The sequence below is a fragment of the Cnephaeus nilssonii genome, assembly GCF_951640355.1.
Source record: "Cnephaeus nilssonii genome assembly, chromosome: 20".
NCBI classification, from domain to species: domain Eukaryota; kingdom Metazoa; phylum Chordata; class Mammalia; order Chiroptera; family Vespertilionidae; genus Cnephaeus; species Cnephaeus nilssonii.
The window spans coordinates 7,475,388-7,492,260 of NC_137091.1; the positions used below are offsets into that span (position 1 = coordinate 7,475,388).

Below are 16,873 nucleotides of genomic sequence, written 5' to 3' on the forward strand. Positions count from 1 at the left end.
CCGGGCACGGAGTAAGTGGCTCATCTGCATTGCCTCACTTCGTTACCTCGCCTTAGGAAGGTAACTGCCTTCTCGAAATAGGACAATCATGGTCTCAACGTTATAGGACAGTGGTCGGCAAACTCATTAGTCCACAGAGCCAAATATCAACAGTACAACGATTGAAATTTCTTTGGAGAGCCAAATTTTTTAAACTTAAACTTCTTCTAACGCCACTTCGTCAAAATAGACTCGCCCAGGCCGTGGTATTTTGTGGAAGAGCCACACTCAAGGGGCCAAAGAGCCGCATGTGGCTCTCGAGCCGCGGTGTGCCGACCACGGTTATAGGATTACGTAACTAAGATAACACTTTGAAAGATTAGTCCAAAGCTGCCACTTTTGGAATTCTCGTTTATGATACCTGTTACCGTTATTACTAAAGGACACAGGGCTGGGAGGTCAGGAACCTGGGTCCCATGCCTACCCAAGCCAACCTGAGCAAGTCACCTCAGCAGCCTTGACCTCTGAAAGGTCAACAACCTGCTAGCAGGGGACTCCTGGAGGTGGCACAAGTTAGTCTTCAACAAGACCCAGGCTCGAACTTCAAGAAGACTGCAGGGGGTTGAGCGACCCGGGATGGAGACGCTTCAGGGAGAGCCTTGGCAGGTTCAGGAGCCCTCTGCTAGCTTCTTCTAGAAGCCGAGTGCAGAAGGTACTTTCCAGCTACGATTGTTCTAGAGTCCAGACCTACTTCTCTCACTAACTTGTAAGCTCCTCAAAAGCTTGATCCGCGTATATTCTTTCAGGCATTCTCTCACAAATAGGATTTAAACGTCTCCCTTCCTCCAGGCACTATGCCAAGATCTGGGGGTATACCACAGTGAACGAGACAGACGAGGTAGGGTGAGGGACACCCAACAAGGCTACAGCCAAGGAGCAAGAGACATAGGGTGTGGGGGAACCACAGCAGGACCATGAGGGGGAGAGAACTCCTGGCGAGCGGGGTGCTGGAGAGTCAATGGTCCCTGAAACCTCCTAGTTCTCCGGAAGGAGGGGGAGCCCAAGGGGGCCAGAGTTGGGGACAACAAGCTCCAGGGCCATGAGCTGAGAAAGGGCAGAGAGTGGGAAAACTGAGAGAGGAGGGGGGGTGGGGGGCTCAGGGGCTGAGTGCCAGCTCCCAGGGATTCCTGGAGGCCCAGGCAGGGAGTGTGCATCGGCTCCGCAGGCTAATGGAAACACTCCCAATGCTTTACGCTACAGTGGGCCACGTGGAATCCCACCCAGGGTAGCGAGGTCTCCTGATGCTCAGTTGGTGGGGCAGGGGCACACGTGGAAGGTGCGGGACTATCAGTCCAATGAATGAATGGATGGATGGATGCACGCGTGCAGGGATGGGCGGAGGTCTGTCTCCTGCGGGAGGCCTTGGCTCTAGGCCCAGCGACCTGGCGCTGTGACCTTGGGCACATCCCCGCCCCAATTCCGGGCCCAGAACCCTGCGTCTCGGGGGCGGGGAGGACGTGCAAGGAGGGACAGTGCGCGCGCAGGGCCGGCGGATGGACGGACAGAGGGTCGTTCGCGGACCGGCCCCGGGCCCGAACCACGGGCCGACCCGGCAGGACTGCGGCCGGGCCCCAACCCCGGCCACCCGCCGTGTTTACATTACCCCCGTGCCGGCCACGCGGCTTTTGGCCGCGTCCACCCGGCGGGGCTCCGCCCTCCGCCGCGCGCGCCAGTCGGCCTCCCGCGTCCCGCCCCGCGCAGGCCCTGTCACTGGGCCCCGCCCCTCCGGTGCGCAGGCCCTGTCACAGGCCCCGCCCCTCCCACACAGGCCCCGCCCCGGCGCACAGGCCCACCCATCTGGCCCCGCCCCTTCCGCGCTGGCCCCTCCCTAGGCTCCGCCTCGCGCCGGCCACGCCCCCGACGGTCGGGCGTCTCGGCCAGTCTGCGCCGCGGAGGGCGGTCCGGACGGCGGCGCTGGGCCGGCCCGGAGCCCGCGGGGCGGGGCGGAGGGTGGCGGGAGGGCGCGAGGGCGGGCCGGGGGCCGGTTCCGCGCGCAGAGATTTTTAAATGTCCCGCTCTTCGCCGGGCGCAGGAGCAGCCGGCTCGACCGCCAGCGCGGTGTAGGGGGCAGGCGCGGATCCCGCCACCGCCGCGCGCTCGCCCGCCGCCGCCCCGCTGCCGGCCTCCCGCCCGCCCTCCGCCCGCCGCCTGCGGCCTCGGCGCGTGCCGCCGGCCTGTCGCGGACCCGCTTCGGGTGAGGCCCCGAGCGGCTGTGGAGGGCGCGGCGGCGAGGGCTCCCGGGTCCGGCCGGCCGCGCCTGGCGGGGTGGGTGGGGGTGGGGCGCGGCCGGGTCGCCGGGTCCCGGGGGGCGTCAGCGCGGGGTGCCCGGGCTGGGTGGCTCAGGGAAGGCCGGGGGAGGTGTTCAGGGGGAGACTGAGGCAGCCCAGGCCCCAAGGGCGGCTATGGGCCGGCAGAGCTTTCGGGGGGTGTCGGGGCCCCCCCACCCCGAGTTCGGACCCGGTATCGCGGGCTGTTGGGGGCGCCACGGGTGACAAGCCACCCCGGCCCATCGGCCATTTTCCCGACCGGCCCGGGAGGCTCCCGCCCGGCGTCTCTGCCGCGCGGGAGGGGGAGGGGTGTCCGGGGCACGCCGCCGGGCCCTGGTCCCCTCCGCGGGCCGTCCTCACCCCATTGCCCGCTTCGTGCCCCCCAGGCCTGAGGTCTGACCCCGAGTCCCCGCCATGCCGAGGGAGAGCAGGGAGAGGTGAGTGGCCCGGCCACTGTGGAGAGGGAGGGCGTGCAGCGGTGGGGGAGGGGTGGCCCGCATTGGGGGGCAGCTGGCCCTCACCTCTGCCACCCGGCTTTGCAGGGATGCCAAGGAGCCGGACACCATGAAAGAGGAGAGCGGCTCGGACGCCTCGGCTCACTCCAGGAAGAGGAAGGCGAATGTGGCCGTTGTGAGTACAAAGGAGACAGGTGGGGGCGGATGGCCCCCCATCTCACCTGGGTACCCGTCTGGGCCCTGGCCACGTATGTGTGGAGAGGGGGCACCCTAAGGGGCGGCCGGCGTGTGCAGAAAAGCTGTTCACAACCTGACCGACTTTCCTTCCCTTCTCTCTGTGTTCGGTCTCGGGCTGTGCGGCGTGTTTCCTTGGGGGTGGCGTTGCCCCGGTTAGTTTCTGCAGGATCCCGATGAAGAAATTGCCAAAATCGACAGGACTGTGCGGAGCCAGTGTGGCGATCAGGTAGGTTCCCCTGCTGAGGGGGCCACCCCGGGGGAGGTCGGACCCACCGGTGGGTCAGTGGGTCTCATGCTGTCCTGCCGCTGGCCGAGGCTTTCTGGGGCCGCCTCCTGGGGCTGAGCAGTGCCTGCTGTCAGGGCCCGGGCCTCTGCCGGCCTCGGTTTCCGGGAAGGGCTTGTGTTCCTCTTGGTGCCGCGTGTGGAAGAACCAGGATGGACATGGAGTGACCCAGTCCTCCCCTTTCTGCTCTTGAGGAAACTGAGCCTCAGGCAGCCTCCCCCAGGGTCCTGTGCAGCCGGGGGCGGGGCGGGCCTCCGGAGGTCTGTGGGCCCGTGCCCTGGGGAGGGCTCCTGACTCCGCTCTTTAGGTAGCTGTGATGATGGTCTGCGTGGGCTCATTCACGGCTTCTCCCCCATTCACACTTGTGCTTGCACCTCCGGGGGCTTGAGGCCCCCCCGGCCCCTCCTGCTGTCTGTAGGTCAGGTTTAAACTGTGACCTTCCTTCTGGAAGGTCTTCCAGCCCATCCAGCAATTGCCTGTCGTGGTCCCTGCAGTCCGGGGCTTGGCCTGGCTGGCGGAGGCCAGAGGGTTAGTGGAACATTGTGTGTAATAAGTGTGTCTCAACACATATTTTTTATTGACTGGCCCGTGTCTCTCGCCCCTCCTTCATGGACTTCCCGCCAAATTGCCTGCATGCTCATGATATCATTATAATATCAGAAGTTCCTGGCAGAACAAGCGTGTATTATCTCTCCGCCTCAGAGATGGCTGCAGACTGTAGTTATGGCTGCACAGGGGAGCTGCCTATCTCCCAAAGAGCTGGTCCGGCCTCTGACGCCTCCCGCAGGTAGAAGCTGAGCGGGAACCCAACCTGCGCCGAGGGCAGGGGCCGGGCCAGGTGAGCCGTGGGCAGCGCATCGCTCTGCGGGCCCGGCAGCTGGGTGTGGGAGAACAAGGGCCACACTGCGCCCTCACGGTGCCCTGCACAGGAGGCCCGGGAGTGAGCGTGTCTGGGCCGGCTCCACTGAGTAGTGAGCCAGGGGTTGAAGACGTCCTTCTCTATTAGAAGAAGAAATAGTTCATCTTAGGACAGGAATTGACACAGTGCATCCCAAGTTCCTCCCTTTTTCTTTTTCTCCCCTTAAATCTTCAAGCAAGATCGCGCGCGTGTGTGCGTGCCTGTGTGTTTTGTTTGTTTGGGGTCTTTTTTGGTTAATCCTCACTGGAGGATATTTTTCCCATTGATTTTAGAGAGTGGAAGGGAGGAGTGAGGAGGAGAGAGAGAAACATTGATGTGAGAGGGCCACATCCATTGGTTGCCCCTGGCACGGGCCCCGGGAACCTGAAACCCAGGCACGTGCCCTTGACCGGAATGCAGCCTGCCGATCTTCAATGGAATCACCACTTTATGATTGAAGAAATCAGTCGTGTACAGACAGCAGAATGGGGGCTACCAGAGGGGGAGGGGTGGGGAGAAGGACAGGTGTGAGGGGCAAACACAGGCCCTGACGGGGCGCTGGGAGGATCTAGACCTTGGGTGGGGAGTGCACATGGGCATGCAGGTGTCAGAACGTTGTACGCCTGAAATTTACGTAATATTACTAACCGATGCTACCCCAGTATATTTAACAAAAATATTTAACCAGTCATAGGCTTTTTGAGAATAGGATGATTGCTTTAAGGAGAAAATTCTCTAAATGGCAAAATGACCTGAGTATTTTCCAGATATTGAAAGCTGGGTAAATTAGATATCTGGCACCTTTAAAAGCAGCGCCTGTTGTTTGGGGTCTAATGATGGAGTCTTCACTTACCCCTGATTTGGGTCTCGCTCCCCAGTGCACGGCCTCGGGCAGGAGTTGGGTCTACGGGGGTCTCTGGGCCCCACCCATCTCCGAGGGCTTCTCAGGGTGACCTGTGACTGCGGCTCCACTTGGGTCTGACTGGCCAGGTAGCCTTTTTGTTCTGTTTTGAATTGAGGAAAACGAGGTCCCCATGACATAATGTACTTGGTGGGCCTGCAGCCCAAGGAGAGGTCACGTTTGAGGCGACGTTGTGTTTGAAATGGCAATTTACACTTCCTGTCTTTATACTTTGAAGGGGAGTGGTTATGTCAGAGTGTTCATTGGAGACTACCTTCCACTTGTAAGAAATTTTCGTAGATAGTTGTACTTGTTAAAAAAACAAATCTCTGCCTCCTGACTGAGGGACCCACAATGCCCTGCAGGGGCCGTGCCCAAGGCCTTGCTGCTGCACGTGGGTCCGTGTGCTTTTTGCTGGTGATGACGTGAGAGCATTTGTTGTGTCTTACGCCTCCTGCATCATGTCGCTGCTCAGACACCTCTTGTGAGAAGGGTGATCGGAGGATCAGGTGCTGCTCGTTTTCTTAGAGACAGATTCGTGTCCATAGGCTCCTAGGCTATGCCGAAGGGAACAGACGCTGGGGCCCTGGCGGGCGTGTCTCCTGCGCCCTGAGCTTGCTGTCTCGAGGGAGACGTGTGGGACTCCTGCCCTCCCACGGCGCCCTGCCTGTGGAGGTAGCGTGCCAGCCAGCTTACAGGCGTGCCTTTCCTTCCCAGCCGTGGGCCGGCAGCGCAGCCTGTGAGAACCCGTGCTCCCTGATCCCCACGCCGGACAAGGACGACAATGAGCTGGTGTACCCCACCTCCGCACACAAGCCCCCCGGTGCCAGGCCCCCCAGAGCCTCACCCCTGCCTCTGCTGAAGTGAGTGCCTGCCCTGTGCCCCACAGCCTGCGCGGCATGGCGGGTGCACGCTGACCCCAGTCTGTGTCCTTGCTGTGGTGTTTCCTGTAGCTGGGCAAACCGAGAGGAGGTTTGGAGAATCATGTTAAACAAGGAGAAGACGTACCTCCGGGACCATCACCTACTGCAGCGGCACCCTCTCCTGCAGCCGAAGATGCGCGCCATCCTCCTGGACTGGCTGATGGAGGTGAGCTGCTCGCCCGCCGCGGCCCGGCCAGCTGGGCCTCTGTGCTCCCCGCCCGTGGTTTCGTCCCACCGGCACATTCCGAGTCTCCGCGGCTGGGAGGAGGCGAGGCTGACACTGTCCGAGTTTGTAGTTGAGACCGTCTGTGTCCGAGCGAGAGCCTAACCCGCAGCCTGGAGTCTTCACTCTTCTTTCCAGAGCTCTGCCTCCTCTAAAGGAGAGTTTGGACACTTGTAGTCGTTTTTATTTTTATTTTCTTTCTTTAAATGTATTACTGATTTCAAGAGAGAGAGAGAGAGAGAGAGAGAGAGACATGACGTGTTGTTCCGCTGATTTACACATTCACTGGTTGGTTCTTGCATGTGCCCTGACTGGGGATCCGGCCCGCACCCTTGGTGTATGGGGCTGACGCTCCAACCAGCTGAGCTCCCGGCCAGGGTGGGACCTGTACACTTTCACCAAACGCACGCTCGCCCAGCGGTGAGGAAATGGCTGGTGCTTTCCCGTCGGGATGAAACTCACGAGGGGGCAGCACCCAGCAATCCTAGCATTTGTGACAACGCTGCTGGCGCCACCGGTGAACGCGCTTGGTCGCAGCTCGCTCCTCCGTGGCCACTTCCTGTGCCTGTGCTGAGGGCAAGCAGGGGGTCCTGGCAGGAAAGCACTTCTCCCTCGGCCTGTCCTTCCTCAGCTCGGACGGCCTCTGCCTTTGCTGTTCGCCCAGCAGCTGTCGTAAGCGCCCCTGTTCCGGCAGGTGTGCGAGGTGTACAAGCTGCACAGAGAGACGTTCTACCTGGCGCAGGACTTCTTCGACCGCTACATGGCCACGCAGCACGACATCGTCAAGACACTCCTGCAGCTCATCGGCATCTCGTCCTTATTCATCGCCGCCAAGCTGGAGGTGCGTGGACTGCGGGTGCCGGGGATGGGGCTCACGCTGCCCCGGAGCGCCACCGAGAATGGGGGCGAGGCCCACTGTTTGTCTACAATGCACATCCTACATTTTCCCAAGTGAGGCCTTCTAAAGCTGAGGCACACACAAACCCTAAACACGAACTGAGAAGGGCGAGAAGCAGTGCGTGCACGAACTGCTCAGGGTCACGTAGTCCGTTAAGTGGAAAAGGTAAGCCCTGACCTAAGGATTGCAGTTGCCGTGTGAGGACGAGAGCAGACAGCCCAGCTTTCAAAGATGCTCTCAAAGGGTTGGGAGAGATGGACATTTCAGACTCTTCCCAGCGAGGAGTTTGATTGATTGATTGACTGGTTGGTGAGGGTGGGTGTTTCATTTCTTTCCCTTTAATGCAGTGTGAACCCCTGGAGTGGCTCCACATTTATCCCAGCAATGTACCCCCCTTCCTTCCCAGCCATACCCCCCTTCTTTCCTGGCCATGCACCCCCCTTCCTTCCCTGCTGTGCACCCCCTCTTACCCTACCATGCATCCCTTCTTTCCTGGCCATGCACCCCCTTCCTTCTCTGCTGTGCATCCCCCTCTTTCCCTGCCGTGCACCCCTTCCTTCCCTGCCGTGCACCCCCCTCTTTCGCTGCCGGCACACTGAGAATGAGTTCAGTTAATAGCTCTTTAATAGCTGAACCAGCAGAGGGGCTTTTGCTAGTAGCTTCTACTTCCTTCAGGAAATCTACCCTCCGAAGCTGCACCAGTTCGCATACGTCACGGACGGGGCTTGCTCGGGAGACGACATCCTCACCATGGAGCTGATCATCATGAAGGTGGGCGCCTCCCTCCTCAGCGCTTCGCGCACACAGCACCCCACTCTGGCCAGTGCGTCTGCCGGGCCCCTCAAGCGGGACAGTGGCCGGGGTCGGCTGCATGGTCAGCTCCTTGGAGGACCAACAGGAGCAGAAATGTCTTCCTTCCTCAGCCGCAGGCCTCCCTCCCTCTTCCCTCAGGCTCTGAAGTGGCAGCTAAGTCCCCTGACCATTGTGTCCTGGCTGAACGTGTACATGCAGGTGGCCTACCTGAACGACATGTACGAAGTGCTCCTGCCTCAGTATCCCCAGCACATCTTCATCCAGATCGCAGAGGTGGGTGCTGCAACCTGGGGTGCCTGCCCCCATCCCTGCCCCCGGCCGTGGCCCGCGGAGGCGTGTGGCCGCTTACTCAGCGCTCTGTCTCCCACAGCTCCTGGACCTCTGCGTGCTGGACGTGGGCTGCTTAGAGTTCCCCTACGGCGTCCTGGCCGCGTCCGCCCTGTACCACTTCTCCTCCTCCGAGCTGATGCAGAAGGTCTCAGGTGCGCCTCTCCCGGGGCGCTCGCGGGGCTGGCGGGCCAGCCGCTGTCTCGGCGCCTGACGTGCGCGTGTCCTCCGCAGGGTACCAGTGGTGTGACATCGAGAAGTGCGTTAAGTGGATGGTCCCCTTCGCCATGGTCATCAGGGAGGCAGGGAGCTCGAAGCTGAAGCAGTTCCGGGGCGTTCCCCCCGAGGACGCCCACAACATCCAGACCCACCTGAACAGCCTGGACCTGCTGGTCAGTCGCCCCGCCCTTCCCCCAAGGAGGGACAGTCGCTCGGCAGGCGCTGCTCTGAGCCCTGTGCAGCGCAGGCTTCTAGATTGTTCTTTGCTGTTTTCCCCTCACTCACCCCTAGGAAGCAGCACACAGTAAGTTACGCCCAAAAGACACTTTCTCCCGTGGTAACACTCTGTCCTTGTCTGCAGGACAAAGCGCAAGCCAAGAAAGCCATATTGTCGGAACAGAATAGGGTTTCTCCCCTCCCGTCCGGGCTCCTCACCCCTCCGCCGAGCGGCAAGAAGCAGAGCGGCGAGCCGGAGACGGAGTGACCCACCAGCCTCCTCACCAAAGACAGTGGTGCCCAAGTGCCTGCCTGCCCCGTGCCCGCCGGAGGCCGCCTCAGCTCCAGGCGCTGAGCAGTGTCCCTGTGGACGGCACTGGACGGGAGTGTCGCCCGAGGCCTCGATGGTGTGATCAGTGGGTCAAGTACACCAGCCACCTCCAGACACGACGCGTCTCGATGCTGCTAGGAGGGTGCTGCTTGACTTGATTGACTCTCCCAGGCCACAGAGCGTGAAGCTGAGGAGCGTGGCCTCCGGTTGGGGCGCTCGGTGCTGAGGGGCGGGCAGGGCGAGCGCCGTGACGGGGCCGCGGCCAGCCTCGCTGGGGGCCGCCCTCCACGCTATCTATCAGTTGACAATGTACAATGCCTTTTATGAACTGTTGTTCTAAGTGCTGCTACGTCTGCCCGTTTTAATAAAGGTCACACTGTCTTTGAGACAGCTGGCTCGATGCGCTGTGTCTCTCATTGGCCTTAGAAGCCAGCGGTGAACGCGGCTGCGTGGAGTTCCCGGTTCTAACGTCATGCTTCTTGAAGCTCAAGGCTTCCCGCTGGAAGAGCTTTGGGGGCAGCCTCGCACGCCACCCACGGCCCGGACAGAGCAAGGCTCCGCTCGGCCTTGCTCCCACGGTGCCCGGCTCGCGCCTGCCCTGCCTGCAGGACTTCTGTCTGGAGGTCTCAGCAGAGTGGCCTGAACTCTACTCGGAGAAGAAAATGCAAAGTGAAGTTACACGCAGCCCAAGGCCCTGATGTCATCTGCCCTCTGACCCCGGCCACCGATGGAGTCACCACGGGTGGGCTCACGGAGGAGGCCTGGCAGGCGCGGTTCACATCACGCGTGTTGACCGTTCTCGACGTGGCGGCCTCAATAGCCGTCTTCCTTTCTCACAAGGCTTTGGAGTGTGAATGGTCTCGTAAAAGGGAGGGTGGATGAGCAAATAAATCAACTTGTTTCCAACTTGGCATTTTTATCTCATTTTGTACAAAATCTGCCCGATGTAGAAGGAAAAACAGCCATTTCCAATGTGTCCTATTTGTAGGAAGTTGGAGAGTGACCAGACTTACGTTCTGACAAGTTTAATACCATTTCCTGATAAAACTGTCCTAAGTCTCCAAGCAATGCTGTGCAACTGCGAGTGACACCCTGACAGCAATTCTTCCATTTCAGCTGAAAAAGTTTTTTTAAATTTTTATTGGTTTTAGAGAGGAAGGGAGAAAGAGAGAGAGATAGAAACATCAATGATGAGAGAGAATCATGGATCAGCTGCCTCCTGCACGCCCCCTACTGGGGATGGAGCCCAAAACCTGAGCATGTGCCCTGGCTGGGAATTGAACCCTGACCTCCTGGTTCATAGGTTGACGCTCAACCACTGAGCCACGCCGGCCGGGCTGTTTCAGTTGAATTTTTAGCATGATTGTTTGCAGGTGACTTGCAAAAAATCCTAAACGTGGTTCATTTCCACTGGGCACTTTCTATGCAAAAGGATGGCAATGAAACCATTCCTATTTTCAAGGTTTTCTTAAGAGTTTGGGAGCTTGACACCGGGGAGGTCACACAGGTCGGAAAGCAGGTCTGAGGTGACGTTAGTTTCCAGGTTGCTGGCAGCCGTCAGGTTGTGGGTCTCCGAGTGTGAGGAGCGGAGGCCGCCGTGTGCGTGAAGTGGCTGGAATGCTGCGCTTCTGGAAGTCTGTCCTTTGTTAAACGACAGTGTTGCCACGGGCGACTCTGAATCTGCTGGTGAAGGTGCGTCCTGGTGGGTGAGTGAATTTGGAGTAATCAATACGGCCTGTGGCTCGCCCTGGCCGGTTGCTCAATGGTTAGCGCGTCGGCCCACGGACTGAAGGGTCGTGGGTTCAATTTTGGTCAAGGGCACGTACCTCAGTCACAGGCTCCATCCTCGGCCTGGTAAGGGTGCGTTCGAAAGGCAACCAATCCATGGCTCTCTCACATTGACATTTCTCTCTCTCCCCCTCCCTTTCACTCTCTAAAAACCAATAGAAAAATATCCTCAGCCCTGGCTGGTTTGGCTCAATGGATAGGGTCCCAGGTTCGATGCCAGCCTAGGGCACATGCCTGGGTTGTGGGCTCAATCAGCAGGAGGCAGCCAATCAATGATTTTCTCTCATCACTGATGTTTCTATCTCTCTCTCTCCCTCTCCCTTCCTCTCTGGAACCAATAAAATATATTTAAAAAAAAATATCCTCGGGTGAGGACTAACAAGAAAGAAAAAAATATTTTCTGTGGCTCCGTCAGAAACCCAAGGGCCACGGTAAGCAGGGTCTCCGCTCCCCAAGCAGCTCCCTCCATGGCTCGTGGTCAGTATAGACCCGGGTCCCCGCTGGTCGGCTCTCTGCCCGTCTGCCAAGTCACTTCTGTCTGCGATTCAGCTAGACCCGGCTGCGGCCAGGTACCCGGGGCAGACACTGGGTGAAAGGACAGGTCGGGTCCTCCTGGGCGGACCGATTCTCTGTGGCCAGGGCCTGAGCGGAAGGACGGCAGGAAGAGGCCACATGGTCCCTTGTGTCTTCCTGTGTTAGAGACGGAAAAACACAACGTATGGTCCAGCCATGACGATGCACCGCCCTCATCGTGGGCCCCAGCGCAGGGAGCCACCCCTGGACTCCACCAGAGCCGCACTCACGTCTGTCTGTGCCCCGTGCCCGCGGTGGTGGCGTTGACATTGAAGGTTACCAATGTCGTCTTCCCGTGCGGACCCCTCACTGGTCCAGGGAGGTCCTCATACCAGGTGGGTAACCTGCTGCTGAGGCTCATGTGGACTCGGTATGGGGGTCAACACCGCAAGCTGGGGGACCTTTCAGATCTGGAGCTCCTGAGGTCACGTCTGTGCTCTGACCTACACACAAACCAGGTTGAGGTTTATTCCGGCAGAACTGGGCCGCGGCTCAGAGTGTCGACGGGAAGACACAAGCAAATCCGATCGCGTCGAGTCAGGTTCACCCGACGGCGGGTTCGCCCACCGCAGTTTGAAATTCAAGTCACATTTCTACCTTGTTCGTTGTTGGAAGACCATTTCCATCCCTGCCACAACCCTCTAATTCACTGGTTACGGGTCTCAGATGGCCACCGAGGACTCAGTTTCGGAAAGAATTGTCCTGTTTGATCACACGCGCCATCCAGGCCACGCGGTCCTCTGTCCCTCGAGGTGACCTGCCTCGACCAGAAGTAACAGCATTAGGAGCCTGCACGTCAGACCTCGCGGTGGCCAATCCGTCAGTGACAATAGAGTCTTAAATACCATTTGCTGCAGACAGTCCAGGCCTGCGCCAACAGCCAATTGCATTTTGTGGGCAGCGAGCGTCGATTTTCCCTGCCTCGTCCTGATTCCACGTTGGACTCCAGAAGCCTCAAAGGTGCTCAGATTCCCAGGCTTCCGGGCTGTTCCCCGAGCCTCAGACAGGGCAATGGCATCCTTTAGTGTGTTGGTCGGCAAACCGCGGCTCGCGAGCCACATGCGGCTCTTTGGCCCCTTGAGTGTGGCTCTTCCACAAAATACCACGGCCTGGGTGAGTCTATTTTGAAGAAGTGGCATTAGAAGAAGTTTAAGTTTTAAAAATTCGGCTCTCAAAAGAAATTTCAATCGTTGTACTGTTGATATTTGGCTCTGTTGACTAATGAGTTTGCCGACCACTGCCCTAGCTGGTTTGGCTCAGTGGACAGAGCATCTCCTGTGATCAGAAGGGTCCTGGGTTCGATTCCGGTCAAGGGCACATGCCCCGGTTTGGGGCTCAATCCCCAGTGTGAGGCATGCAGGAGGCAGCCGATCCCTGATTCTCTCTCATCATTAATGTTTCTCTCTCCCTCTCCCTTCCTTTCTGAAATAAATTAAAATATATATTTCCCCCTGTTGGTGCACTGGGGGGGGGGGGTGGTGTCCTCTCTGATTGCTGTGGAGTTTTCTCTGGGGGGATGAACCCCAATGTATATCATCTCTCCACACCGACCCATGGGCTGCCACCGACACGTGCACCTGTGTGTGCAGGTGTGGCTCATTCCCCCTCCCCCCCCCCATCAGCGGGCAGCTGCCCCGCAACTTTGCCACCTGTGGTCAGCTACTTCCCCAAATCGTGCCGATTTCCGCTCCCAGGGCGGAGGGACCGTCCCGCCCCCACACCTGCTCTGACACTGGGCATGCCACCCCTCTCCCCAGGAACGTGGCTGCGGTGTAGCTTGATTGGCTTTTCTCTGATTATGAAAGTGAAGCACCCGTTTGTCATAAGAAGTTAGACAACGAGGACGAACACAGCACAGAAACTGAGACTCCCCAGAGATGGCGCTCTCCGTGTTGGTGACGCAGGGTGGGCCGCTCCAGTGCTGCTCGCTGCGCACACTAACACGCGGAGGAGCGGGAAAGCCTGCTGCAGCCATTGCCTCCTCTCAGCGTTTTTAAAGGCACACACGAACCCACCCCTCCGGTCGCCTTTCTTTCTTTCTTTTTTTTTTTTTTGAGTGCCTGCCAATTAGTTTCCTCACTCAGCTCAGAATTCCAGGGCCTGGCACGTAGCAGGTGCTCATTAAAGGTGTGCTCTGTGAACGGAGGGGCAGCTGGATTGATTCCTACGTGGGAGTCACTTCCATTAAACTTCTTATTCTTCCAGAAGAATACAGGCTCCTCCCTGCCAAAGGCAACCAGAAGGTGGAGAAGCCAGGCATGGACAGGAACGGGTCAGGCCCCTCTTTTGAGAGGAAAGTTGCCACCCACCATCACATTCCGATTCCTGGTAGGATCACGAGGGAGGGTGGACTTTCACGAGCCCAGGCTCCGATGTGCCCGACACCAGACAGAGCTGGATGCGCAGTCCACTCGCCAGGACGGGTGAGCCCGCTGGCAAGGCCCTCACCGCCTCCGAAGGAAAAGCCCCAGAAATCCAAAGTTAACATATCCCAGCACCCAGAGTCTTCCAGAAGGTTCCGTGTCTCTCTGTGTGCGATGATGACTGGGTCTGAGGAGCGTCCCCGGAGGTTGTGTCCTCTGTCCCTGTCTGTCTGTCCCCGAGGCTGTCTGCTGTGCGGAGCGGGGTCCATGTAGGGCGAAGTAAAGGCTGCCCGTGGGGCTGCGGGTTGGCGCTTGCCAGGGTTTGGGCTGCAAAGTGGTTTCACTTATTTATTTTTAATTGTATTTATTTTTTAGAGTGAGAGAGGAAGAGAGAAACATCCATGTGAGAGAGAAACACAGGTCAGTTGCCTCCAGTTCCCGGGGATCGAACCTGAAACCGGGGTCTGTGCGCTGACCACGAATCGAACCAGCGACCTTTTGGTGCACAGGATGACGCACAGCCAACTGAGCCACACCGGCCAGGCAAAGGGGACTCAGCCACTGGCTCCCACCTTTACCACGTGGGGGAGCTCACGCAGGGACAGGGCTCCCAGCTCGGGCAGCAGGAGGGCAGGAGGGCAGGGCCCACCCCGGGCAGAGACCCAGCGTCCCCACCAGGTCCCAGCTCTGTCCAGGGCCCACGAGGATGGGGTGCAGGTGAGCCCAGCTTCTTCAAAGACACACGTTCCCTGTCCCTGCGTGAGCTCCCCCAGATGGTGAAACCACGTGCAAACACAGGTGAGATGGAGAAAAGGAAGGCGTTGACCGGCCGGCGTGGCTCAGTGGTTGAGCGCTGACCTATGAACCAGGAGGTCACGGTTCAATTCTCAGACAGAGCACATGCCTGGGTTGAGGGCTCCATCCCCAGTAGGGGGAGTGCAGGAGGCAGCCGATCCATGATTCTCTCTCATCACTGATGCTTCTCTCTCTCTCCCTTCCTCTCTGAATTCAATAAAAAAAATATAAAAAAAGAAGAAGAAAAGGAAGGCGACAAGAGCAGTGGCCAAGGACCATGTTTTCCTGGGCAGGCAGGTACCTGACCTCGGTTCATACCCCCGACAAAGCTCCTGTCCGGGGAAGCGTGCTCTCCACCCCCGGCCCCGCCCCGGCTCCCACGGGGTCTGTGTCAGATCGCGGGGCTGGGAGCTCTGGGTGGCTTTCACCTCAGCAGTTACGGCCCTGAGCCTCAGTTTCCTCATCAGTCCCGTGGGCAGGGCGGCCGCTGCGTGGCCTCAGTGCGCCCCGGGGGAGCCCAGCCTCCCGGGTACAGGGCTGCTTTCTGTTTCTCGGCAAACCCCCACTTCCAGGTGGCGAGGAGAGACAGGTTCTGGGTTGTGGGGTGGCAGCCACACTCTAGGAACGCCCTGCTTCCTGTCACGAGAAGGAGGTTTCGTTTCTCTAGATGTCGGGAGGGATGGCGCACAGGAGACTGGCAGGCAGGGGGACTGCAAGCCTGGGGGGTCTTACGGCTGCCCCACCTCCCCCTGGTCCTCCAGGGACCCCCTGGGGGAGGTGACCTTTGACCCTCGGCCCAGCTAGGGCAGGGAAAGGCCAGAGGTGGGGCAGATGTGGTTCCAGGGTTCTAGGGCTGCTCTGCCCCCAAAAGGGTCCCCCCAAAGGCTGCAGCCTGGCCCCCAGTGGCCCTGGCCCTGGCCCTGGCGGAGGGACGCGGGGCTCCCTCGGAGTGGTAGGCTGGGGATGGCCGTGTTCTCCGTGGGGTGGGCCCCTGCGCTGAGCGGCCGGAACACCGTCTCCCCAGTTCTGCCCGTGACCCAGGACACCGAGGCAGGAGGAAGGCAAGTTGCGGCACAGAAGGAGCTCCTAGGCAGGGCGATTCTCTGCTGCTCCTTAAGTCTGTCTGTCCGTCTGTCGGGGCACCGGAGCGATGGCTCGTTGTGGCTGGACCGATGCCGTCGCCAGTGAAGGATTGATGGGCCACACAAAGGGGCGGGTGTTACTAAAGACGTGGCCGTGTCCTCCTAACCAGGGCGCCTCCAGGTCGGCGCGGAACGTGCCGCGGGTGCTCTGGATGCCAGCCTTTGTTTCTGTTAAAAACAAAAGAGAGAAAGACGAGCTGCCGGGCCCCGTGGCAGCCTGCAGCCCACAAGGCCCGGGAGCCCGAGTTTGGGCCGCGGCCTGATCTCTGTGCCCGGCTGCCCGACAATGCCAGCAGCAGACAGTGGCCAGTCGCTAGGTCCCCAGGCCCAGGCCCCAGCCTCCTCCACTCTGCTTTCCAGTAATCCCAGCCGAGGTACTCGAGCATGGCACCGTGACCCGCGGAGGCAGAGTCACAGGTGTGTGTGTGTGTGTGTATGTGTGTGTGTGTGTGTGTGTGAGAGAGAGAGAGAGAGAGATGTGCGTGCGTGCATGTGATGTGTGGTGTGTGTTTGTTTGTATGTGAAATGTGTGTGCATGTGATGTGTGTGTTGTGTGTGTGTGTGTTGTGAGTGGTATGTGTGATGTGTGTGTGTATGTCAGGGGTCCTCAAACTTTTTAAACAGGGGGCCAGTTCACTGTCCCTCAGACCGTTGGAGGGCCGAACTATAGTTTAAAAAAACTATGAACCAATTCCTATGCACACTGCACATATCTTATTTTGAAGTAAAAAAACAAAACGGCAAAAGCACCCACATGTGACTCGCAGGCCATAGTTTGAGGACGCCTGGTGTATGTGATGTGTGTGTGTGTGTGTGTGGTGTGATGTGTGTGCATGTGATGTGTGGTGTGTGTTTGTATGTGATAGGTGTGTGAATGTGATGTATGTGTGATGTGTCTGTGCGATGTGTGTATGTGATGTGTAATATGTGTATTGTGTGGTGTGTGTCGCATGTGTGATGTGTGTGATGTGCATGTTTGTATGTGATATCTGTGTGAATGTGATGTGTGTGATATGTATGTGGTGTGTAGTGTGTGTGGTGTGTGTGATGTGGGATTTGTGTGTATGTGTGATGTGTGTGTGTGATGCGTGTGGTGTGTGTGGTATGTGGGGTATGTGTGTGTATGTGATGTGGGGTGTGTGTGTGTGTGTGATGTATGTGATGTGTGTGGGGTGTGTGGTA

The 16,873-nt window shown here is 58.8% G+C and overlaps 1 protein-coding gene across 4 annotated transcripts; it reads left to right on the forward strand.

Annotated features, from left to right (window-relative positions):
• The first annotated feature begins 2,094 nt into the window (after positions 1–2,094).
• On the forward strand, positions 2,095–9,865 carry CCNE1 (cyclin E1). 4 transcript variants are annotated; one of them, XM_079799875.1, is made up of 12 exons: positions 2,095–2,233; positions 2,693–2,743; positions 2,849–2,936; positions 3,156–3,224; positions 5,798–5,943; positions 6,034–6,169; positions 6,921–7,067; positions 7,800–7,895; positions 8,076–8,210; positions 8,308–8,419; positions 8,499–8,656; positions 8,845–9,864. In XM_079799875.1, exons 2-12 carry the CDS (start codon positions 2,721–2,723, stop codon positions 8,965–8,967), a joined length of 1,233 nt encoding a protein of 410 aa, XP_079656001.1. In that variant the 5' UTR covers positions 2,095–2,233; positions 2,693–2,720; the 3' UTR covers positions 8,968–9,864. The 4 variants fall into 4 exon arrangements, with proteins under 4 accessions (XP_079656001.1, XP_079655998.1, XP_079656000.1 ...); XM_079799872.1 differs by having other exon boundaries at positions 7,800–8,210; positions 8,845–9,865; XM_079799874.1 differs by lacking the exon at positions 2,693–2,743 and having other exon boundaries at positions 2,213–2,233; positions 7,800–8,210; positions 8,845–9,865.
• The last annotated feature ends 7,008 nt before the right edge of the window (positions 9,866–16,873 follow it).

Coding starts and splice junctions, on each gene's coding strand:
- CCNE1 (XM_079799872.1), top strand. CDS start 2,721: ATGCCGAGGGAGAGCAGGGAGAG. Junction 7,068..7,799: donor TCATCGCCGCCAAGCTGGAG/GTGCGTGGACTG, acceptor TACTTCCTTCAG/GAAATCTACCCTCCGAAGCT. Junction 8,657..8,844: donor TGAACAGCCTGGACCTGCTG/GTCAGTCGCCCC, acceptor CCTTGTCTGCAG/GACAAAGCGCAAGCCAAGAA.